This window comes from Phacochoerus africanus, chromosome 4 (genome assembly GCF_016906955.1).
Source record: "Phacochoerus africanus isolate WHEZ1 chromosome 4, ROS_Pafr_v1, whole genome shotgun sequence".
Classification (NCBI taxonomy): domain Eukaryota; kingdom Metazoa; phylum Chordata; class Mammalia; order Artiodactyla; family Suidae; genus Phacochoerus; species Phacochoerus africanus.
This window is the reverse complement of record NC_062547.1, coordinates 407,982-431,445: the sequence shown is the minus strand read 5'-3', so window position 1 is coordinate 431,445 and position 23,464 is coordinate 407,982. Positions and strand designations below refer to the sequence as shown.

The window sequence follows — 23,464 nt, the reverse complement described above, 5'->3', positions numbered from 1 at the left end:
CCCGCTCGCCCCGCCCCGCTCGCCCCGCCCGCCGAATCCGCCGCGATCCCGGCAGCCTCTTGGCTCCGGACGCGAACGGGGTCCCTTCGGCCATTTTCGATTCTGCTCCCGAAGGGGTTCGACGGCGCCGCGCTTCGGGAGTTGATTCCGAACCGGGGCCGAGGCCCGATTAGCGCGTCCGACAGCGCTCGGGCACTTTCGGACGGGAGGAGGCGGAGAGCCGAGGCTCGTGAGGATCCCGGCTCGGGAGAGTTCGGCTTCGCTCGGCTCCTCCTCGGGCGCGCTCGGCTCCAGCGGGAGGTGGGGGCGGGCGGAGCCTGCGGCGCGAGGTTCTCTTGCCCGGGTCGCGCTGCGTCGGAGGCCGGCGAGAGTCGGCCTCTCCGTCGGTGACCCCCCCCTTGGTTGGGGACCGCCGCCACCGCGGCCTCCTGGGCCCTGAGGAGGGCCAGCGCCGGCCGCTCGGAAACCCTCGTGCGGCCTCGGACCAATTCGGACCGACTCGGCCCCGCACTTCGGGTCACCTCGGCCCCCCTCGGTTCCAGACCCTTGGTCTCGGCTCGGCTCGACTGGGCAGCTTCGTGCCGGATCGGCCCCTATTCGGGCAGCCCCGGCTTGGCTCGGCGGTCGGCTTCGGGCGGCCTCGGCGCGGCTCGGCTCGGTTCGGCCCGGCTCGGGCGGCGTCCTCGGGAGGAGCGCTTCGGGCCCCGTCCCGGCCTTCGGGCGGCCCCGGCCGGCGCCTTCGGGCGGGCTCGGCGGAGTCCGGATGGAGGACTCGGACTCGGCCGCCAAGCAGCTGGGCCTGGCCGAGGCGGCGGCGGTGGCGGCCGCGGCCGCTGTGGCGGCGGCGGCCGCGGCCGCGGCGGGAGGCGAGGCGGAGGAGCCGGTGCTCAGCAGAGACGAGGACTCCGAGGAGGACGGAGACTCGGAGGCGGAGCGCGAGACGCGGCGGGTGACGGCCGTGGCGGTGATGGCCGCCGAACCCGGGCACATGGACATGGGCGCCGAGGCCCTGCCCGGCCCGGACGAGGCCGCCGCGGCCGCCGCGTTCGCAGGCAAGTGCCGCCGGCCCGCGGTTCCCTCGCACCTGTCTGCACCTGCCTCGCACCTGCCTCGCGCACCTGCCCCCCACACACCTGCACGACTGACGCGCGCCTGCCCTGCAAACTACTCCCCAACGCATACCTGCCCTGCACACGGCTGGCTGACCAGCCCACCCATCCTTCCCCAGCATTTACCCCGTGCCCTGTCGTCCCTGTGCTTACACAACCGCCTGTAAGCAGCCTGGCCCTCCTCTGCAGCACACCTGCTCCCTGAACTCCTTTCCCTCCTTTCAGCACTCTAGGCTCCTTCCAGAACCTTCTCAGCACCTGCCTCTTGCCATCCTTGTTCTCTTCTCTATCCTTGGTGCTGTGACATGGGGGTCAGACACAGGCCTTGTCCTGGAGCAGCCTGAGGGTGGGCACAGCTAGTCACCCACAATCCTAGGGAGCAAGACAGTGGTCACTCAGCTGGAAGGGCCAGCAGCCTTTGGGGGCAGTGACCCTGAAGGTCAGCCCGGAGCTCCTCGGACTGCCCTCCTGTCGGCCCCTGTCTGCCCCCCATTTCCTTGAGGGAACTCCCTCCCCTGGGGACCACGGAGGCTGCCAGCCCTCATTTTTGTTCTTGCCACACACAACATCCTCATTCTTGAGGTTCATGGGCCACGCCCCAGAGCTCCCTTCAGAGGTTGTGCCTCCCAGAGCGAGCGTGGGAAGGAGGTGTTCCCCGCCCACGTGGAGGCTCCTGAGGAGCCTCACAGCCTGATGCCGAGACCCTGGGAGCTCCTATAAGGCACTTTGTCCCTAAGGAGGCTCGGGTTTCAGAACTGGACAGCGACCTCCCCACCTGGTTGCCCCGCTCTTGCTGTGGCCCTGGAGGTGCCTGGTGTGGGCCAATGGCCTGGGCCTGTGTCCCAGTCCCTCACCCCAGGGCCTCTGGTCTGCGTGTGGACCCTCCAAGAGACGGAGGGGTGGGGGGTGGGGGGCTTTGCAGCTCTTTAGAGACTGGGATTTAATAAGTTGAGGTTTTTGGACTGAGAGGGTTTTCTTCAGGTTTGTCCTCTCTGCACCTGTTCTTCTGAATGCAGAAAGAAAGTGTGATGCTGTTCAACCCAATGTCAGAGAAACGTATTGACATTTTGTGATTTTTTTTCTGCAAAGTATCACAGTTGTGTTTTTCACATGTGTTAAAGCCTTAAATCTTGTTTGTCACGAGTGACCGAGGTCCAGCAGTTGCCAGGTTTTTAGTAACATGTTGCTGGGCCGAGGCCGCCTCCTCTGGGCTGCTTGCGAGGCCTTTAGACATGAGCGTGCGTTCAGACAGACCCTCAGCACTGGCTCCCTGGGACACGGAGGAGCGGACAAGGGCGGCGAGCAGGTGTTTTCTGTGCGGTTCAGGAGCCCCGGCCGATGGAATGTGCGGGACTGTCTGTCAATTTGAGCACCTTCCCTGTGCCAGACATTCGGGACCGTCCTGCCAGCCTAGGGGATGGAGGAGCATTGAGGAGGGGCTCTTAGGGCCCAGCGCTGGGCTTGGCAGGCGTGGGCAGCGTGCATGAAGGAGGGTGCTGCTCCCAGGAACAGGGAGGCCTGGGTGGTGGGGACGGGAGGCAGGTGCAGCACACCTGTGTGCAGACGCACCTGTGTGCACGTGCAGTTGGGAGGGGGCTCGGGAGGGCGGGACGGGCAGGCCTGACGTGCTTTTCAGGAGGAAGAGGTCGGCGGCGGGGGGTGGCCCCTGGCCCCTGGCCTGTCCCATGGGGACCTGAGGGAGTTGGCCTGGGAGGGTCCCCAGTGGAGGGAGGAGACAGTGAAGGGTATGAGGGGCCTCTGCGGGGTACGTCTTTTCCCAGAAGGGACTGAGGCCAGGGGCCGGTGGCAGAGCCCGTGGCTGGCTGGGCAGGGGTGCCGTGTGGGTCTTCTGCATAAAAGCCTCTGCTGGGGGCGAGGTGGCCTCTCTTTGCCCCGGAAAACCCAGGTCGTTTAGACCGTGGTCTGGAAACCTTGGCTGAGCATTTCGTGTACAGTGGGAGGCCACCTGCCGGGACCGCCGTGGGCGCTGAGGCAGGCTCCTGTGTTGCAGAGGTGACCACTGTGACAGTGGCCAACGTGGGTGCGTCCGCAGACAACGTCTTCACCACGTCGGTGGCGAATGCTGCCTCGCTCTCGGGACACGTGCTGGTGAGCGCCCCTCGGGGCCCGAGCCCGGCCGGTGCTGGCCTCCCGGGGAGGGAGGGGCAGACGCTCCTCTTCAGCCCCCGTCGCTCGCCTGGGCCTCGTCCGCCTGCGAGCAGAGCGCAGTCCTCCCGGGGCGGGGAGCGGGGGAGCGGCGGCCGGGACACGCGTGCTCTCAAGGGTCGTGGCGGGCGTGTGCCTGCGGCTGGCGCCTGAGGCTTCCGCCGTGTCCCTCCTCCAGTCTGGTAGGACAGCCCTTCAGATCGGGGACAGCCTGAACACCGAGAAGGCCACGCTGATCGTTGTGCACACGGACGGCAGCATCGTGGAGACGGCAGGGCTGAAGGCGCCCTCTGCCCCTCTCACCCCAGGTACCGCCCCCCTGCCCCCCCGCGTCTGGGGCAGAACAGCCCAGAGTTGGTGGGGTGTGTCCTGGGATGGCCTCTCTTATTTCTTGGTGAATTTCAGGTATCCAGTGTTACTTAGCCCACGTCGAAACAGTAGCATTCCCCAGGCAAAGAAAGAGGTGCTGAGAGTCGAGAGCCCTGCTGCTGAGCTGGGGCGGAGCACCTGCTGAGAGAGCCATGCTCACTGTCCTGCATTTTCCTGTTATTTTATCTTGTTACGCTTTATTTATTTATTTGCTTATTTTTATTTACTTTTTTTTAGGGTCACACCTGCGGCGCATGGAAGCTCCCAGGCTAGGGGTCCAATCGGAGCTGTAGCCGTCGGCCTACACCTCGGCCACGGCAGTGCCAGATCCAAGCTGCATCTGTAACCTACACCTCAGCTCACGGCAATGCCGGCTCCTGAAGCCACTGAGCGAGGCCAGGGATCGAACCCACATCCTCACGGGTACTAGCTGAGTTGGTTTCCACCGAGCCACGACGGGACCTCCTACTTTCCTGTTATTTCCTTTTCAAAACGCTTTCTCTGCTCAAGGCCCCCAGTCCCCTCCAACTCCTCTGGCTCCTGGCCAAGAGAAGGGTGGCACCAAGTACAACTGGGACCCGTCGGTGTATGACAGCGAGCTGCCCGTGCGCTGCCGAAACATCAGTGGCACCTTGTACAAGAGCAGGCTCGGCTCAGGTGGGCGTCTTCCCTTGGAACCCCCGGAGGAGGCGGCTGCACGGCCCAGCGCGCCGAGAAGAGGGGCCCTTGCGACACGCTGACCGTGGGGGAGGGGCAGGCTGGGCCCCGACCCGGAGCTCCGGGCTCGGCCTGGTGACCTGCGGGGCCGGGGTGCTGAGGTCCGCCTGGGTCACGGCCGAGCTTGTCGTGGCCTCGGGCCGTGGGCAGTTGGAAGCCCCGCCTGCTCCCGGGGCTGTGCCACTGGGGCCCCAAGGGGGCAGCCAAGACCACGAAGGCCGGTGGGCGCTCCCAGGTCTGTGGAGCGTCTGAGGAGCCGGGGCCGGGGGGCAGGGGGCCTCGGCTGCGTGAGCTGGGACTCCAGCGGGGACTCCGTCCTGCAGGAGGCCGGGGCCGCTGCATCAAGCAGGGTGAGAACTGGTACAGCCCCACGGAGTTTGAGGCCATGGCCGGGAGGGCCAGCAGCAAAGACTGGAAGCGAAGCATCCGCTACGCGGGGCGGCCACTGCAGTGCCTCATCCAGGTACCCCGCCCGCCCTGTGACGCGCGGCTGGCTGCTTAACCTCTCTGTCCCTGATGTTCCGGCGGGACGCCAGGGTGTTTGCCCCCCGGGGGCGGGTGTGAGGAGTGGATGAAGCAACAGGGTAGCCTCCGCTTGGGTGGGTGCGACTCCCGTTTATCTGTTTATTAACAGGAAATTTTTTTTTTTTTTGTCTTTTTGCTTTTTCTTGGGCCGCTCCCGCGGCATATGGAGTTTCCCAGGCTAGGGGTCGAATCGGAGCTGTAGCCACCGGCCTGCACCACAGCCCAGCAATGTGGGATCTGAGTCCTGTCTGTGACCTCCTCCACAGCTCACGGCAGTGCCTGATGCTTAAGCCACAGAGCGAGGCCAGGGATGGAACCTGCGTCCTCACGGGTCCTAGTCGGGCTCATCACCACTGAGCCGCGACAGGAACTCCATCTGCCCGTGACTTCTTAAAAGATACCCAACTTCCCTCTGCCTGAGCTCGCGCATGAGAGCAGAGGGCTCCTCGTTCCTGCCTCCCGCGCGGCTCTTTGTGTGTGGACTGTGGAGCCCTGCTCGCACTCCTGGACAGTGAGGGGCAGAGCCCGCCAGTGGTGGCACATGTGTAAGAGAAGAGGTTCTGGAAATGACGGGATTTTGTCCTCACGGTGGATCAGGGGGAAACTGGTTGGCGTCTCCTGTCACTGACTCACTCTTTCATCTACTTTGGTGCTTTTTAAACTTCAGGACGGGATCCTGAACCCTCACGCTGCCTCCTGCACCTGTGCCGCCTGCTGTGATGACATGACCTTGGTGAGTGAGGGCTCAGGGAGCAGACGGTCGGCCGGTGGGCCCCAGCCTCGCCCCCCGGGGCTCCCGGGCCTGCGTGCTGCACCCCAGCTCCTCTGCGGGCTTAGCTTCTCCCTCGGATCCTGATTTTCAAGTGTTCTGTGGAGCCGTGTCCCAGGTGGGCCCTGGGGCTGCTCAGAGAACACCAAGGGGGCGCAAAGGCTGGGGAGGCCCGGGTTGCCGTCTTGACCCAAAGCAAACACACTTGTGTTCTAAAGTGGTGACAGCAGATGCCGCCAGGGAACTGTTGCGCGTTTTTCAACATCGGGTCACAAAAACAGCTGCACTGGACTGACCTGTGGACAGAGCTTTTAACATCTTTTGAAATATTTCCTTCTCGTGAATTCTTAGCCATTTAAGAAGTGAATACTTTCGGAGTTCTCTTGAGGCAGGTTAAGGATCTGGTGTTGTCACTGCAGGGGCTGCTGCCGTGGTGTGAGTTCGATCCCTGGCCTGGGACCTTCCCTGCGCTGCGGGAGCAGCCAAAAACTGTGTTTGTGATTAATTTTGACGTGCACTTGCTGTGTCGCTTTCAGAGGGTGACACCGACTTGCAAATGACCTGCTCGTTTTTTTTTGTCTTCCTTGTCGTTTGTAAATGTCTTAAGAGTAACCAAAAGCTGCTTCATGAGATTTCATTGCGCGGTTTTGGTTGTTCTTCTGCGTAATCACTGGAAGATGCGGAGCAGAACTTAGAGAGGCGTGTGCTGGCGTGGGAAAACGGAGCGTTCCAGGCTGTCGCGGCCCTGTGCAGACCACGTGGTTCTGGTAGAGCCACCAGCAGGGTGTTTGCATGAGGATAAAATACTTTTGTTTTGTGTTTGCGCTCCTGGCGTGCGCAAGTGCCCAGGCCAGGGATCCCCGTGCCGTAGCGACAGCGCTGCCAGGGTGAAATACTTTTCCAGTTTGCTGGGGGCAGCTGAGGTGCAGGTCTCTGAGGCCCGGCAGGGATGCGGGCGGGGTCGGAGGGCAGGGACGAGGGCAGGGAGGGAGGCCTGCCCCACTGGGAAGCTCACGTACACGCCAGGGGCAGCACTCCTCAGGTGTCAACCCAGAAACACGTGGGGAGCGTGAGCCCCCGAGAGAAACCAGGGGAGACGAGGCCTCGGACCTGAGGCCTCGCTGCGGTGAAGATGTGGGTTCTCCCGAGTGGCCTGTAGAGTCAGCGCCGTTCCCTCCAGGTCCCGGCAGGGTGTGGCAGGAACCGACAAGACTGGTTCTGAAGGTCACGTCCCAAGGCCAACGCGCTTTGAGAAAGAAGCCCACAGTGGGCAGGAGCGCAGCCCGGGACCTCATGCCGTGCTCTCGGGACCTGCACGTGTCGGTGGAGGGAGACCCGGCCCGTGAGGAGCAGAGCCCCTGCCCCACGGCCGCGCTCCAGCCTCCCTTCAGAGCGAGCCGCGGGGTCGGCTGGCTCCCCCGGCGTGGATGTGGTCCCGGAGCTAAACGTCCCTTTACGCACAAGCGAGTTCAGACTGGATTGTAGAGCCCGTTGGTCCAAAGCACAGAAAGAGCGTTTTCAGAAGAAAACACGGGAGAGCCTTGGGGCCCTGGCCTTGGGAACCTCGGGTGTCTTAGATGGGAAACCAAAGGCACGATCCGTGGGGCGCAAACGCGCCCCTCAGACCCCATCGGGTGTGAACTCGGCCTCCGCTTCAGGAACGACGGTGTGAGAGCTCCGAGGGCCCGCTCCCCGGAGAAAAAGCCGACCCGGAAACAGGATGAAAGCCACCCCGAGAGACTCGGGAGGCTGTCCCGGGGGCGCACGGCAGAAAGACACATTTATCTGGGAAAACCCGAGCCTGCCCTTCGAGCCGGGCCCTGTTCCTGCCTGCTTCCCGCCAGCTCGGCCCCAGGCTCCCCGAGCACAGGCCGGAAAGCCACCCTCCGGGAGGCCAGCCGAGAGGACCAGCACCGCTCGAGGCCAGGGCTGATGGCCACACGTGTGTTCCTGGTCCTGCTCAGGGTGGCTCGTGGGGAGGAGGCTGGCAGGAGAGCAGCCATGCCCGCTGTGGGGAGCCGCCTCAGAGCTTCTCCTCAAAGCCACCCGGTAAGGGGCCTGCTGTGCCTGGTCAGCCAGGAGCAGTTTGAGCCCAGAGCAGCTTGAAAGGGTGGAGCGTTCGACTGGAAAGGAGAGGGGCCCGACAGCTGGCCTGGCAGCTTGACCACCGAGGCCGGAAGGCTGAGCGCCTGGGGCCGCCCTGGTGCCAGGAGTCCCGTAGGCGGGGTCATCTGAGCAGCCCCTGCACTAAGATGTCCCCTAAAATGCTCAGTTCCCATGGAAACTGGGAGACGGGAAGGTCACAGGAGGTGGGAACAGGCAGCAGACACTGCCCGTTGTGGGGCAGCAAAGGCTTCCATGTCCCACGTCCGGGGCACTGGAGGAAGGCGACTGAGGTCCCAGGGCCTTGGTCTGCAGCCAGTGCAGCACTGCCCAGCCCCACGGCCCGCACGGCACAGCCCCAGGTCCGTGCTGCTTGGCTCCTGGTGGGGCTTCTGGCCCCACGGGGGGGGGGTGTGTGTGTGTGCTGTGCTGTCTCCTCCTGGGGGGACCGACCCCACCCGACCAGGGCCCCGCCCTCACTTTACCTGTCACCGCCGGACTCCGAATACAGCCGCAGTGCTGGCCAGGGGCCCCAGGGGACACAGTTCAGCCCAGAGCAGAAGGGTGACAGCAGCGTCTCATCAGGTGGAGAACGTGGGTGAAAAGAGGTGGCAGGGACGGACCGGGAGGCTCAGTGACCGGCGGTGGCACCGGCAGCACGGGCTCACGGGCAGCGGGAGGGAGCTCCCCTCGAGCCGGAGCTCCCCTGACTTTCACGGTCCCCGCCCCGCGGCTCCTCCCGCGCGTGGGGCCGCGGGGCCGCCCTGCTCCCCGGCTCCCCCCTTTCTCCCTTGCTCCCATTTGCTCTGATGGTGCGGGGGATGCACGTCCCTGTTCCGAAAGCCTGCTGTCCGGACGTTCTTTCTGAAAGTGGCTTTTCTGTCTTCTGGCGTTTGGGGCCCGAAGGGAGGGAGGAGCTGGCGCCGCCCCGCCCGGCCGCGTCCCCGCGCCCCGCGCCCCGAGCGCACCGGCTCACTTTGCTCTCCCCCCAGAGCGGGCCGGTCAGGCTCTTCGTCCCCTACAAGCGGCGCAAGAAGGAGAGCGAGCTGCCCGCCACGCCGGCCAAGAAGGATGTCGCCAAGAGCATCACTCTGCTTCCGGCTGCCGCTGCCACCACCTGTGAGTGCCGGGGACGCTGCCCTCGTCAGGGGGCCGTCCAGGGCCTGGGGTCTGGGTTTAACGCAGGCGCTGCGGGGCCGGCGTGATGCTCAGTGCGGCCCTGCCCGCGCCTCCCCGCCCGTTGGGGGCCAAGCTCAGCGCCCGGTGCAGCTCCTGGGTCCTGCCCACCCTCAGCACGACTTGGCGCTGCCGCCGCCCGCCCGCCTGCCCGCTGGGGAGTCTGGGGCGCGGGTCAGGCAGCCGCCCTGGCACAGAGACCTCACGAGCTCCCTGTGCGCGCAGCCAGTGCAGGTCTGGGAATGGGAACGAGAGGAACTGAGGACACGTCTGCTTGTTTTTATTTCGTTAATTTTTTGCTTTTTGGGGCTGCACCTGTGGCACATGGAAATTCCTGGGCTTGGGTTCGAACCGGAGCTAGAGCTGCCAGCCTGCACCACAGCCACAGCAAGTTGGTATCTGAGCTGCGACCGCCGCCTACACACACCACAGCTCATGGCAACACGGGATCCTCTTTAACCCACTCAGGCGAGGCCAGGGATCGAACCCGCAGCCTCGTGGATGCTAGTTGGGCTTGTTACCACTGGGCCACAATGGGAACTTCCGGAAACTTCTGCTTTTCAAACCGCAAAAAGGGGGGAAAGGTTGGGAGAGCGGAGGGGCAGCAGCAGGGGAAGGTGTCTCAGAGTTAATCTGGTTGTTAGCGACTCTAGGCTGGGACTTTCTGCTCACGGAGCTGCCTCTCCGAGCGCCAGGCGGGTCGGCAGGAGGAGGTGGAGCCCCCAAAATGCTGGGGACACGGCTGCTTTTTACCTTCAGTTTTGATGGAAACCTGTTTCTTGATCCAAACCGGAGAGTCCCTCTCACGTCCTGCTGAATCTTACGTCCTGCTTTTTGCCGAGACCCTGGGCTCCCGTGCGGGCGCCTCGGGCAGGGTCGGGCGGTTGGGCGTGCGCTGTGTCCTCGCTCCGGCCCCGGCCCCTGCGTTTCCCTGAGGTGAACTCGCTTCTGCTTTTCCAGTCACCGTGACCCCCTCAGGACAGATCACTACCTCGGGGGCGCTGACCTTTGACCGGGCGTCCACCGTGGAGGCCACCGCCGTCATCTCAGAGAGTCCAGCCCCGGGCGATGTCTTTGCAGGAGCCACAGGTGGGCTGTCTCGGTGCCTGGCGGGCGATGCGGCCGCAGGTTCCCCCCTGCAGCGCACCCCCAGCGCGGCTGGCCTGGAGCAGTGTGGACCCAGCAGGCCTGACTGTAGCTGGGGGTGGGGGCGCGGGGGACAGTGGGAGCCGCAGCGCTGAGGATGCCCAGAGAGCGCGTGGAAACCCCGCGTGTGCCCCGACTGCCCTGGCAGCCGCGTCCCGAGAGTAAGAGGGGGCCGTCGAAGTTAACGTTCGTGCCGTTTATTCCCTAGTGCAGCCTAAGGTCCTCTTTCAGCAGCCCAGCGTGTGTCTCCGGGGTGCGGCGTGGTCACCACTGAGGTTGTGCAGCTGCCCCGGGTCACAGGCTGTCTGTCCCTCTTCTCCTGACAGTGCAGGAAGCTGGTGTGCAGCCGCCGTGCAGGGTGGGCCACCCGGAGCCTCACTACCCAGGGTATCAGGACAGCTGTCAGATCGCACCGTTTCCAGAGGCTGCGTTGCCAACATCTCACCCCAAAATAGGTCAGTGGAAGGACTCCGTGTGCGTGTGCCCCTGCCCTCAGGATCGCGTCTGGCGAAGGGCTTTCTGGGCGGAGTGGGCTGTGCTGGGCCCCTGCCCGTGTCTGTAAACCAGGTTTGTTGGCCGCTGGCTGCTCGTTCCTCTGCAGCACGAGGCTGCTTCTGCTGCAACCGCAGGCTGCCCGCGCGGTGACCTGGGACCCGCAGAGCCTGACACCCTGTCAGGCTCTGACCGGACGCCGGCTCCTGGGAGGGTCCTCCAGCCGGCGGGCACTCATGTCGGGTGCAGGCACGTGTGCGAGGCTGTCCCGGGACACCGGTGGGGAGTGTGCACGCACACGCGTGGTCCAGCTCGCCCACGTGTGTCCCCACCCGAGGTTCCCTTCCCAGTGTCGTGACTTCCTTCTCCAGCTGAGAGGAGCCTGCCTCCCGCTGCCCCCACTCAGTCCCGCCTCCAGCCCCACGGCCACAGACGTCCTGCAGGGTTTCTGCGTGAACAGGAGCGAAACCCGGAGATTTTAGTTCTTTCGTCCTGTTTTTTTTTTTTTTTTTTTGCCCTGCTTGCGGCATGTGAAAGTTCCTGGGCGAGGAACCAAACCTGAGCCAATGCAGTGATAATGCTGGCTCCTTAACCCACTGAGCCACCAGGGAACTCCTGTCTGTTTTACTTTTTTTTTTTTTTTTTTTAACGGCCATGGCACATGGAAGTTCCCAGGTCAGGGATTGAATCCCTGTGAACTACACTGCAACTGCGGCCATGCCGGGTGCTTCAACCCACCGTGCCGGGCCGGGGATCAAACTCGCCTCTTTGCAGCAACCCAGCGACTGCAGTTCGAGCCTTAACCCACTGCATCCCTGTGTGAACTCCCCGTCTGGTTTAGTTTTGATGTGATTTAACTTGGAGCTCCCCTCTCTCGCTCACTGCCCCCCACTGGTTCTGTGTGAGCTCCGGGGTCACCCTGCCTGTGGCCTGGCCTGTCGCCCGTGGCCATCCAGCTGCCAGCCTTGGCAGGAGCGGGAAGGTGGAGCTGTGGGTGGAGGATGGCTCCACGCCCGGGGCGTCCTCGGAGCTCACGAGCCCTCCACGCCCTCGTTCGGGGACAGTAGGAGCCGAGGGCCTTGCCTGACTCTGCTCTCCACACCCGCCAGTGCTGACCTCCCTGCCGGCTCTGGCCGTGCCGCCCTCCACGCCCCCCAAAGCCGTTTCTCCGAACGTGGTCGGCGGGCTGGAGGTGTCGGAGCAGCGGAGCTGGCTGTACCTGGAGGAGACGGTCAACTCCTTGCTGCACACGGCGCAGCAGCTGAAGACGCTGTTTGAACAAGCCAAGCAGGCCAGCTCCTACCGAGACGCCGCCGTGGCCCAGGCCAGAGCTCAGGCAGACGCCGAGCGGAAAGAGGTACCGTGAGCACAGCGGAACCACGGGGCCGGGGCCGGGCTCCGGTGCTGCTGCCGGCCGAGCGCCTGCAGTGCCTGCAGGGCCCCCTGCCGTCCCAGGAAGGGGGACCGGGAGACGTGGCCCGAAGGGAGAGTCTGGGCGGGGGCGGCTGCCGTCCCGCGGGTGTTCTGTCTTTTCCAGCGAGGTTGGCTTGTTTCAGAGGGAGAAGCCCTCGCTGCCCCGGCCCCTGGGTGCCACTCGCGCTGCCAGGCTGTCGTCCTCCCTCCGGCAGGCGCCTCGGTGGGTTGGAGGTGCGTCCTTGGGGCGGCTGTCGGGGCGGCCCTGTCCAGGAGCCTAGCCCTGTGCCTCCCTGGACCCCGAGGCGTGGACCTGGGTGTTTCCCGTCCCCGAGGTCCCCCAGGTTCAGGAAGGTGGCGACCGGGAAGAGGGCGCCCTGTGCCCTGATTGCCCAGCCTCAGCCCGGGTCTGTGGTGGGCGCCGCCTCTGGCCACGCAGGGCTCCAGCTCCCCGGTGCCGGGCGCAGTGGCCCCTGGCGAGGCAGGAGCCCTTGCTGCTTCCCCAGGCTCACCCCACAGGGCTGCTCCGTCCTCGGTGCTGAGCCCGGGTCCTCTTGGGTCTGTTTCTGTTCTTCCCTCCCGACTGTGGGCGCCCTGTTCCCCCCTTCACACCTGCTCACCTCTGATGCTCGTTGGACATTTGGTTTTTTTCACGGCAGAAGCTCTGGGTCCTGCTGGGCTGTCCCTGCCCTGAAAAGTGCTGGACCCGGTTCTCAGCAGCCGCGGAGCAGGGCGGGGCGGCCTTGGGTCCCCGCGTCCGACACAGCTTCAGGCCTGCGTCTGGGCAGCCGGGCTTTCCTGGGTGTCCCAGGAAAGGCCAGCAGTGGGTGCCCCTGACGGGCTGGGCCGCGGCCTCCTGCTCAGCAGATGCTCCTGTCGGCCCAGCCGCAGGTGCTGGCTGCCTGGGTGCCACATGGCCGGGACGGGGCAGGGGTCTGTGGCCGTCGTGTGCCGGCCGGGCCCTCTCCTTTGGTTTGCAGCCGTCCAGCAGCTCTAGCCTTAGCCCTCGGCCCGGGTGAGCGTAGCCTCTGCCCACAGCCTCTCGCTGGAGCTGCAGCTGCGCACGCCCCGAGGGCCGGGGAGGCTGGCAGGAAGGCCACCTCGCCTGCCTTAGCCTTCCTCCCCAGGTCGAATCCCTCCCCTGCCGTTCCTGCCTCACCTGCCGAGGCTCTTCTGCTTTAGTTGCTTTCAAGCCTGCGAATCGTGGCTTTTGGTTCTGAGGCGACTGGCTGAGGGAGGGTCGGCCCTGCAGGCTGCCCTGTGGCTCCAGAGCAGCAGCTGCTCTCGCCGCCTCTTTGTGGTTGGAGGCGGGCATGGGGAGCAGAAGTGGCCTTGCACTGCGAGACCCCTTCGAAAGGAGTTTGGATGCCTGCATCTTTTGCCTTCGTGAGTGTCTTACCGGTCCTGTTTTTATTTTATCTTCCTTTATTTTGGCCGCACGAGAGGCACGAGGAACTTCCCAGGCCAGGGGTCAGACCCGTGCCACAGCAGTGACGACGCTAGATCCTTAACCTGCTGCACCACCAGGGAACTCTACCGGCCCTGTTTTTAAACCATTTCGTCTCATCTGGCCTTTGCAGTTAGAACTACCGTCTCGGTCGTGTCCGTGAATTCACAGTCTCACGCGTTTCTGATCACGGACTCTAGAGAAACCTCTAGCACGCGCTCTGAGAGGAGATTGCCTGTCCTGTAAGACACACTTCGCAGTGAGCCCGGGCCAGCACTGGCTCGCGCGCTCGGACAGCCGTCAGCACGTCTAATCCAGGGCATTTCCTCTCCCGAGAGGCTCCGGGCCCAGAGCCGCCACCGCCACCCCCAGCCCCAGCCTGCTTTCCGCTTCCGCGGCCTTGCCTGTTCTGGATGATTCTTGGCAATGGAATCCCACAGCCATGGTCTCCGGTGTCTGGACTCCCTCACTGAGCAGGAGGGCTTGAGGGCGCATCCGCATGGTAGCGCGGGTCAGAGCTTCGTTCTTTTTATGACTAAGTAACGCGGACTGTAGCACATTTGGGTTTTTGTTCAGCATTTGGTGGACCCTCGGGGGGTCGTTTGCTGCTGTTTGGCTGCTGTGAACGACGCTCTGCACAGCCTGTGGTGTAGACATGTGTGTGTTCCTGGGAGCAGGGCGCTGAGGCACCTGGTGGCTCCTGTTCCTGGGTGGCGGTGGCACCCCGCGTCCCCTGTCCTCCGACGTGTGTGGCGTTGAGGCTGCTGCGGGACCACACCAGCACCTGCCGTCCTCCCCGGGCAGGAGCCTCTGCCCCTGGAGGGTTGGCGCTGGGAGGCCGCTGGTCCCCGGACGCCCGGGCAGGGCCGGGCACAGCTGCGGGGACCAGCGGAGAAGGAGGGCGGAAGCTGTGTGGCTTCCAGTTTTACGTGTCCCTTCGCCCGGGGGTCTTTCTCTCCCAGAATGAAATTGTAAGTAAGTCAGGCGCGCGTCTTGACCTCTGAAAATTCTCAGATGCCGGAGGGGGTGGAAGGGAGTGTACACCCAAACCTCGCCGAGGCCCTGGTCGCCTTGTCCGGACGCACCTGCGCTCAGGCAGGGGTTTACTCTCATGGGAGCAGCTCGCAGCGCGTCGGGCCCATCGGCGCCTAAAGGGTCCGGGAGCCCCTGGCCGAGGGGAGGCCCCACCCCGCGCGGCCGGCCCCAACATCTCATCTGTCGTAGCTCGTGTTTCTGAGAAAGGCCACCTGGAGCCCTGTGGCCTTGTGGTCCGGCCTGGCGGCCGAGCACGAAGCCTGAGCCCCAGTTCCGTGTCCCTGCGGCTCCGCGTCCCAGCGGCTCCGCGTCCCGGCGGCTCCGCGTCCCGGCGGCGTTGGAGCTTGCCCGCGCTCCGGAGCTCAGGGCTGCGCTGTGTTCTTGCTGCTTTGACTGTGAGCTGAACACGTGCCTGGAGGAGGCGGGCGGGCCCCAGGCGCCTGGTGGCAGCGCTGGGTCTCAAGGCCCCTCCGGGCGACCTGGGGAGGTCACTCCCCGCCCGCTGGGCGCTCACCCTCTAACGGGGCGAGGCCTCTGATCTCGGGGCCGGTCAGGACCATAGCGCCGGGACCCCGTGTTCTTGGGAACTGGCCTCGGGCTGGGGCCATGACTTGTTGGGAAGTCTCCACCGGCTCTTCCGGGGGCTGCAGGGGCTTGGGGGGCTTGCGTGGTGTGCGAGTGGGGTCCCACACCGTGTCCGGAAGCCCGGTGACAGCAGCGAGAAGCGGCCTGGGGGCCGGGCCGGAGCCTGGGACGAGGGTGCCCATCCACGGAGGGCTTGCTGGGCGCGGTGGAGTCGCCAGGGTGAGGGCGCGTCCCACCCAGAGTGATCGTCCCGTCGGAAGGGCACCCCCGAGGGCCGTCCGGAAGAGCCCTTCTGGGCCCATGGGGGACGTTGTCCCCCGAGCTGGGGGTCAGAGGGCACGGCAGACGGTGGGGAGGCCGTCGGGGAGGAGCCGGGCTGGAACCTTCGTCCAAGCCCCGTGGTCCAGCGCTGCTGCCTGGACGTGGAGTTTCTTCCCCGAAGCCCCCTTTCGTGCAGCCGCGACGAGTACGGCGCACTCCTCAGGTGCGAGCCGGGGTCACGAGTCTGTTAACCGTGGGCCGTTTGCACCGTGCGTGTCGTGAGCTCGGGAGGGACCAAACAGGCCCAAGGGCCAGAGCCCTGCCGTCAGGGGAGGCAGCAGGCGGGAGCTGGCCTCTGGGCTGCAGGCATGGGTGTCCTTCCTCGGGTCCCTGCTCCTCCAGATGGGGCCCTGTCTCAGCTCCGCCTTGGGTCCCCACTGTCCTCCTGACCCCTTTCTGGAGGGCGGCGGGGCTCGGGAGGTACAGCAGGGGGGCCTGGGCCACACCACAGACGCCTCCTCTCAGCAACGCAGGCGGCCTGGGAGCTGCGGCGAGGCCCCCGGCTTCTCGTCGGACCCAGGCTGGGCACGTCCATTGGGGGTGGTCCGAGGCCCCCAGGAAGAGCTTTTTCCCTGTCGTCACTCTGCATGGGCGCACGGGGCCTCCTGGGCAGGAAGGGTTCTGGAACCCTCTGTGTGGGGTTTGGCTTCTGCACGCTGGTTGGCACGTTGGTCGTTGGTCGTCAGGACGGGCTCATGTAGGTTTGATCCTTCGGGGGGTGACCTGCCCTTGTCTGGCTCACACTGTGTGTCTTCGGCGGCGGGAGCTCCCCGTAGGCGCCCGCGTCCCTCTGCCCACCCGCTCCCTGGCACCTCCCTCCTTTCTGCTGCCAGGAGACGCTCCAGACCCATCCTGGGGACTCCCCGCCCCAGCCCCGGCCGTTCCTCTGGGGGGGCCTGGCTCCTTTACCAGACCGTGGTCTGGGAGCCCAGATCCGGGCGCTCGGCTCTCCTGGCCTCTCGGGAGACAGCGCGGGACGTGGGGGCCCCACCCGTGTTAACGGATGCGCCCCCGAGCACTCCCGGGTGTGTCTACCTCCATCTGTGCCTCACTGACCGGGGTCCTGCTCACGTGCGATTGAATGCCTTGCTCCGGCTTATTTTGACTTAAGGAACAAGTCTCCAAAAAAAAAAATAAAGAGTTCCCGTTGTGGCGCAGTGGAAACGAATCCAACTAGGAACCATGAGGGTGCTCCGTGGGTTAAGAATCCTGCGCGGCTGTGGCTGAGGTGGAGGCCGGCGGCTACAGCTCCAATGGGACCCCCCCAGCCTGGGAACCTCCATAAGCTGCGGGAGCAGCCCTAGAAAGACAAAAAGACAGAAAAAGAAAGAAAGAAGTCTCCCGAGGGGTGCACGTGTTGGGAAGGCCGAGGCAGCGCAGTGTTTGCCACACAGGAGCGGCCCCGAGGTGCATGCACGGCGCAGGCTTCTGCCCGGTTGGGAGCTGTGACACAGGGGACCTCCTTGAGTATGGGGCTGCTTCCCTGAGGACTTCCGAGCTATGTGGCAGGACCGGGGCTCCACCCGAAGCCTCGCCCGCAGCCCCGCCTCTGCGCCCGCCCACGATGCTGGGAGACCTGGGAAACCTCTGCCCTCCCTGGGGGAATCTCTGTGTGCAGTTGCAGGCTTGGTTTTTCTCCTTGAAGTATTTTGTCACATGAAGTCGAGGCAGGGGTCAAGCTAAACGGTCCCTCGGACTCCACCGAAGGCGCACGTGTCCTGCAGTGAGTGCCAGCAGGCGGAGGGGGTTACGGGTGGCAGGTGTGGGTCTGCGAAGTGCGACGAAAAAAGCCGGTGTTCAGAACAGAAACCAAGAAGCAGCTTTTGCTGTCTTGCACGCACACGCAGCAAGAGCCGAGCCAGGAGTCGGCAGCGTTGCAGACAGGCGTGTCTGGTCACGCCCGGGGCCCTGACCCCGCGCCGGGGCCTGGCCTGCGGCGGCAGGGCCCCTGGGCCTGCGATCATGGTCACAGCAGCCCACCTTTGTTAATGGTGCCACCGAGGTCACCGTGGGTGGGGAGACCGGCCGTGAGCCGTCCTCAGCTGCCGAGAGGGTGCACTGCAGGGGCCGGGCAGATGGCGGGGGGCAGGCGGGGGGGCTCACAGGCTGTAGTTGGGGGTCCAGCCGTGTGCCTCCAGGGCTCGGACGCCAACTCGCAGGAAACGCCACGACTGCAGTGGACCTTCCTGAGTCTGCTTTCTGGGCCTGCTTAGTGGAGGTGGAGTTCCTGGAAGCCGGAGGAGGTGTGCACGTCCGGGGCGTCCGAAACGGTGTCTGTCTTCTCAGGGCTGAACCCGCAGCACATGGACGTTCCCAGGCTGGGGGTCAAATCGGAGCTGCAGCTGCCGGCCACAGCCACAGCAAGGCGGGATCTGAGCCGCGTCTGCAACCTACACTGCTGCTCACGGCAACACCAGATCCTTGACCCACTGAGCGAGGCCAGGGATCAGCCCCGCTGATGGTTCCTAGTTGGGTTCGTTAACCGTGGAACCCAGCGGGAACTCCCCAAACCGTTTTCCGTCCTGAGCGCCAGCCCGGCCAGACAAGGGGCGGGTCTGCAGGGGACAGGCCAGCAGAGCCTGCCCTCCATGGCCCAGCGGCTGAGTGGCGCCCCCGCGACTGATGCCCTGCCCTCTCTTGCAGCAGTCCTGTGTCAACTGCGGCCGGGAGGCCCTGAGCGAGTGCACCGGCTGCCACAAGGTCAACTACTGCTCCACCTTCTGCCAGCGGAAGGTAGGCTCGCGCCCGCGCCCGCCTGGCCGTGGGGCCGCTCGGCCCAAAGTCCCCAGACGTCTCAGCCCCAGACCTCTGGGCCCAGATCCTGAAAGTCAGCAGGTTGCGCCCCTGCGTCGTTCTTTCCGTTGTGTGGCCTTTGCGTCTAAGGACAGTAAAGAGAGCATTTTCTGGAGCAGTGACCACTGGGTCAGGTCTCCGTGGCTTTCCCCACCCTGGTCAGAGGGAAGGGCCGGCAGTGAGGGGGTCCCAGGGCTGATTTTTCTCCCGTGGAAACTTTCCACACACAAAGGAGGTGACCTGTCAGGTGGGTGGATGGTAACGAAGCTGCCTCTGTGTTGGAGCCACGTTTGCTGACACGGCTGGGGGCTGCCGCCCAGGGGCCCGTCCCTTGGCCGGGACGTGGGCAGGGAGGACCCCATGCCCAGGGTGTGTGGGTCGAGGCACCGTGCTGCCCTGCGTCTGGGGTCCTGAGCGGCTCAGCGCAGCGCGGAACGTGCGTCCACGTCTCACGGGACCTGCCTGCTGGCCGCGGAGGATGGGCAAGGGCCGAGGTCTTGCACCTGGGCAGAGCCCTACCCCTGGGGCCTGGAGACCCTGGAGAGAGACCGCAGGTCTGCTTCTGCCTGGAGCTTCTGGCTGGGCTCAGCGCTGAGGAGGGGGCGCCCACGGTGGCCACTGCGTTCAGGGCCACTGCCAGGGCCGGTGGCCGGGGGACGGGCTCGCCCCAGCTCCTGACCCAAGAGAAGGCTCTTCCCCGACTCTGCACCATCGCAGGAAGGGTCCGGGTCCAGCTCTTTTTTCTTTCTGTTGTTTTTCTTTTGCTTTTTAGGGCCCCACCTGCAGCATATGGAGGTTCCCAGGCCAGGGGTTGAATCGGAGCTGCAGCTGCCAGCCTCCACCACAGCCACGGCCACGCCAGATCCTTAACCCACTGAGCGAGGCCAAAGATCAAACCCTAATGCTCAGGGAGACTGTGATGGGTTCTTAACTTGCTGAGCCACACTGGGAACTCCCTTTTTAGTTTTAATTTCGGACTAATTTCTTGATGGAGTCATTTTAGCTGGGTCACACTCCGTCTGCATGCCAGCTGCAGCCTGGGGATCTGTCTGGTGAACTGGCCCGTTGAATTGCAGCTCTAACCGTGTGGACGAGAGGTCCGTTTGCTCCCTGGCTTGTGTGAGGTTTCTCCTCCGTTGATGTGCTGCCCTGATAAAAAGCATAAGCTTTGTTTTATTTACAAAAATCGATGTGCGGTGAACTTGGAAAACCATCACTGAGGTTCCCAGGCTAGGGGTCCAGTCAGAGCTGCAGCCGCCGGCCCACACCACAGCCGCAGCAGCATCAGATCCAGGCCGCATCTGCGACCCACATCAAGCTCAGGGCCACGCCAGATCCTTAACCCACTGAGCGAGGCCAGGGACTGAACTTGCGTCCTCGCGGATGCTAGTTGGGTTTGTTAACCACTGAGCCACGACAGGGACTCCCCCCAGTTTCTTATAATGAGCGTAATGTGAGCAATGACCTCACGGCCTGCCCCCCCCGCCCCCCGCACGGCCCCCGAGCTCTCCGGGAGGAATTAGTGGCGCCCGCCTTGGTACCCGTTGGCCGAGGGCCATGGATTGTTTTGGCTTCTGACTTGCAGGCTTTATTTTCTTTCCAGATGCCACACGAGGGGGTGCGTGTGTGTGTGTGCGCGCGCGTGTGCGTGTGTGCGCGCGCGTGTGTGTGTGTTACACCGTCATCAAAGGGAATTTACATGCCATACAATCCACTCATTTTAAGGGTACATGTCCGTGATCTTTAGCAAGTTTGCAGTCGTGCACACATCACACTCGTTCAGCTTTACAATCGTCCGTCTCCCCAGAAAGACGCCCCAGGCCCAGGCCCAGCCCCGGTCAGCCACACGTCCGCTTTCGCCGGGTGGACCCTCGCCTTTTCCAGAGGCCTCTTGTCCAAGGGGTCATGGGACATGGCCGCCCCCGTCTGGCTTTTGATCAGCATGTGTTCGGGGTTCGTCCCCGCGGGGCTGGCCTCTTCTGGTTCCGCCTCCAGCTGACAGACACGGAGTGGTTCCGCTGTGCGACGGAGCCGAGCGTCTGAGCCGGTTCTGGGCTGGACCTGGGCCTCCCGTCTTGGCCACGTCCTCACATGCGTGTGCTGAGCCAAGTGGTGAATTTATGGGGAACTTTACTGAGAAAGGCCCCAGCTTTCCCAGAGCGCCTGCACGTCCCCCGCCGCAGAGCTTGCCCTTCTGCTCACGCCCTCCACGGTGTCCAGGGCGTCGCCCTGCCGACCGGTGACACTGAGTCTGTGAGCTCAGCAGGCGGCTTCTGGAGGCAGACGTCTGCTCAGATCTTTCGCCCGTTTTTAACTAGGATTGTTTCTGTCCTTGTTGAGAGTGAGATTTCTGTGTATATTCTGGATACAAGTCCTTTGTAAGACACGTGATATGCCACTGTTTTCTCCCAGTCTGCAACTACTCCGTTTCTTTCTTTCTTTCTTTCTTTTTTTTTTTGCATTTTTAGGGCCACACCCACAACTTATGGCCTTTGGTTCCCAGGCCAGGGGTCGAATCGGAGCTGCAGCTGCTGGCCTGCCCCATAGCCACAGCAACACCAGATCCAAGCCGCATCTACCACCTACACCACTGCTCGCGGCAACACGGGATCCTTAACCCACTGAGCGAGGCCAGGGATCAATCCTATGTCCTCATGGATACTAGTTGGGTTTTTAACTCTCTGAGCCACAACGGGACCTCCTTGGATTTACTTTTCTGTGTGCCGAGAAACTGTGGACCTGATCCCAGCACTGGTGAAATGTTACATACTATAGATTTACGTAGTCTATTTCCAGGTTATCTTAAAATTAAGAATCTATTTTTTTGAGTCTACAAATAACAAATACTGGAAAGGGTGTGGAGAGAAAAGAGCCCTCCTACTCTGCTGGTGGGCATGTAAATTGGTGCAGCCACAGTGGAGAACAGTATGGAGGTTCCTTTTAAAACTGAAAATAGGAGTTCCCATCGTGGCTCAGCAGAAACGAATGTGGCTGAAATGTGCTGGGGCTGTGGTGCAGGCCGGTGGCTGCAGCTCTGATTCGACCCCTCGCCTGGGAGCCTCCATATGCCACAGGTGCAGCCCTAAAAAGACAGAGAAGAAAAAAAAAAAATCCCTAAAAATAGAGCTACCATGTGATCCAGCAATCCCACGGCTGGGCGTATATGTGGACGAAACTATAATTCAAGAAGATACCTGCACCCCAGTGTCCACTGCAGCATATTCACAATTGCCAAGACACGGAAACGCCCCAGATGTCCATGGACACAGGAATGGATAAAAACATGGTACCTACATGCAATGGAATACCACAGAGCTGTTAAAAAAGCGAAACAGATGCCGTTTGCGGCAACATGGAGGGACCCAGAGGTTGTCAAGCAGGATGCAGTCAGTGCAAGATAAATACCCTGTGAGATCACTGTCGTGTGAAGTCTTACAAAAGTGATACAGATGAACTCCCTCACTCACAGACACAGACTCGCAGACGTAGAAAACACGCGCTCACCAGAGGGGAGAGGGAGGGCTACGTCAGGAGCGGGGGTTGGCCGGTGCAACGTGTTGCATGAGGAATCCGCAGACAGCAAGGTCCCGCCTGCGCCCAGCACAGAGGGCTCCGTTCAGCATCCCGTAAGGAACACAGCGGGAGGATATGCCTACCGCCGGCTCTCTCTGCTGTCCCCCCCCCCGGAACCGATGCAGCGCCACCCGCCAGCCGTGCTTCAGTGAAAGGCAGCGGCTTCTTCCTTTGACGTGAGGCAGACCTCGTTCGATTGCAGTCCCGGGTGCTGCATTTCTGCAGTGAAGGCACCAGCCGCGCGGTCGGGCGCTGGTCAGCACTGCCAGGATAGGGCGTGTCCACCCCGGTCGACCACTGCGTCGAGGAGACGTACCTCTCGGGGCCCGGGGAACCTAAAATCCTGGGTGACTCGCTTTCTTGCTGTGTGCACCTTATTCTGGAACCAAACCCAGGGTCTCCGAGGTATGCCTGTAACACTTTCAAAATTCAGTTTTTATTACAAAAATAAGGCACCCTTATTGCAGACAATTTAGAAAACGGGACAGCAGGAAGATGAGCAGCTGGAATTCTGCCATCCAGGAAATCACTGCTGGTGTTTCTCTCCTTCCGTGTGTGTGTGTGTGTGTGTGTGTGAGTGTGTGTGTGTGTGTGTGTGAGTGTGTGAGAGAGAGAGAGGTTTGTTCACGTCCTGTCCTTTTTTTTGCCAAGCCCAAACCCTCACCTCGCCATGAGTCTAGGGGTACGAGTCTCGCCACCAGCATCAGGCCTGCGGAGCCCTGCTCCAGGCCAAACTCGGCTCCTTGTCCCACCTGCCTGACACGGGGCCTGGGCTCTGGGATGAGCCGAGCAGGTGGCTGAAGTCCTGGCGGCAGGCGGTGGAGCCCAGGAGGCCCCCAGGCCCGGCTCCCTGGCCGAGCCCTCAGACGCTCCCTCTGCCTCCGTTCCAGTGGCCTTGGTGGGCCAGGCGCATCCCTGGGCCGTGGGGCGTGGACGTCCTCCCCGACCTGCCTGGGGCCAGCAGCCCCTCTGTGCACGCGGGGCTGGCTTCGGCTCGGTGTCTTCACTTCGCTCGGGCGACTGCGACGGCGGCGGTATCAGACCCCCCTGTGTCTGCAGCTGTGATCACGCGTGTTTGGACCCCCGAGAGGCGACGGCCGCATGGCGGTGTGGACGCGCGTCAGGGCGCGTGGCCTGCGGGGGCTGGAGCGGCCCACGGGGTGGGGGCTGGGGGGTCCCAGCCTCACTCCCGGCCGGGGCCTTCTCGCTCCAAGCCGTTAACGGGGGCCTGTCCTTCCTTTCAGGACTGGAAGGACCACCAGCACATGTGTGGTCAGTCAGCAGCCGTGACCGTCCAGGGGGACGAAGTCCATGTCGCCGAGGGTGTGATCGAGAAGGTCACGGTGTGAGGGCCCCGCAGCGACGCGAGCCTGGCGCGGGAGGCCCCTGGCGGACGGGGGACGCCGAGGACAAGCGGAGGAGACTTGCTGGCCAAGTTACTAGCGGGCGGACCTCGAGCGACCGCGCCCTGAGAAGGGGCGCCAGGCTCTCCGTGGCGGCGGCGGCCCCACCAGGCCCTCGGCGGCCGCTCACGGTGCTTTTTTTTTAACCCTCGGATCATGAGCGTCCGCCCTTCCCCGCGGCTGTGTCGTGTTCTGTAACACGCGTGTACATACGTGTGTCCGCCAATAAAGCTGACGCCTCTGCCCCAGTGGAAGGGCCACTCCAGCCCCGACTTCCCGGGCGCCCAGGCAGGGGCCTGGGCTCGGTTTCGTGCTGTTGGGA

The 23,464-nt window shown here is 63.6% G+C and overlaps 1 protein-coding gene across 1 annotated transcript; it reads left to right on the top strand.

Moving 5' to 3' along the window:
• The first annotated feature begins 665 nt into the window (after positions 1 to 665).
• Positions 666 to 23,390, top strand: DEAF1 (DEAF1 transcription factor). Its single transcript, XM_047774859.1, has 12 exons — positions 666 to 1,052; positions 3,121 to 3,218; positions 3,454 to 3,583; positions 4,155 to 4,301; positions 4,685 to 4,824; positions 5,554 to 5,619; positions 8,751 to 8,877; positions 9,895 to 10,023; positions 10,407 to 10,535; positions 11,682 to 11,929; positions 18,017 to 18,106; positions 22,984 to 23,390. The coding sequence occupies exons 1-12, from the start codon at positions 764 to 766 to the stop codon at positions 23,086 to 23,088; spliced, it is 1,698 nt and encodes a 565-aa protein (XP_047630815.1). The 5' UTR covers positions 666 to 763; the 3' UTR covers positions 23,089 to 23,390.
• Positions 23,391 to 23,464: the final 74 nt, after the last annotated feature.

Excerpts from the sequence above, each read along its gene's own strand:
- DEAF1 (XM_047774859.1), top strand. The coding sequence starts at position 764 with ATGGAGGACTCGGACTCGGCCGCCAAGCAGCTGGGCCTGGCCGAGGCG. Across the intron at positions 4,302-4,684 it reads CAAGAGCAGGCTCGGCTCAG|GAGGCCGGGGCCGCTGCATC; the intron begins GTGGGCGTCTTC and ends TCCGTCCTGCAG. Across the intron at positions 4,825-5,553 it reads CACTGCAGTGCCTCATCCAG|GACGGGATCCTGAACCCTCA; the intron begins GTACCCCGCCCG and ends TTTAAACTTCAG.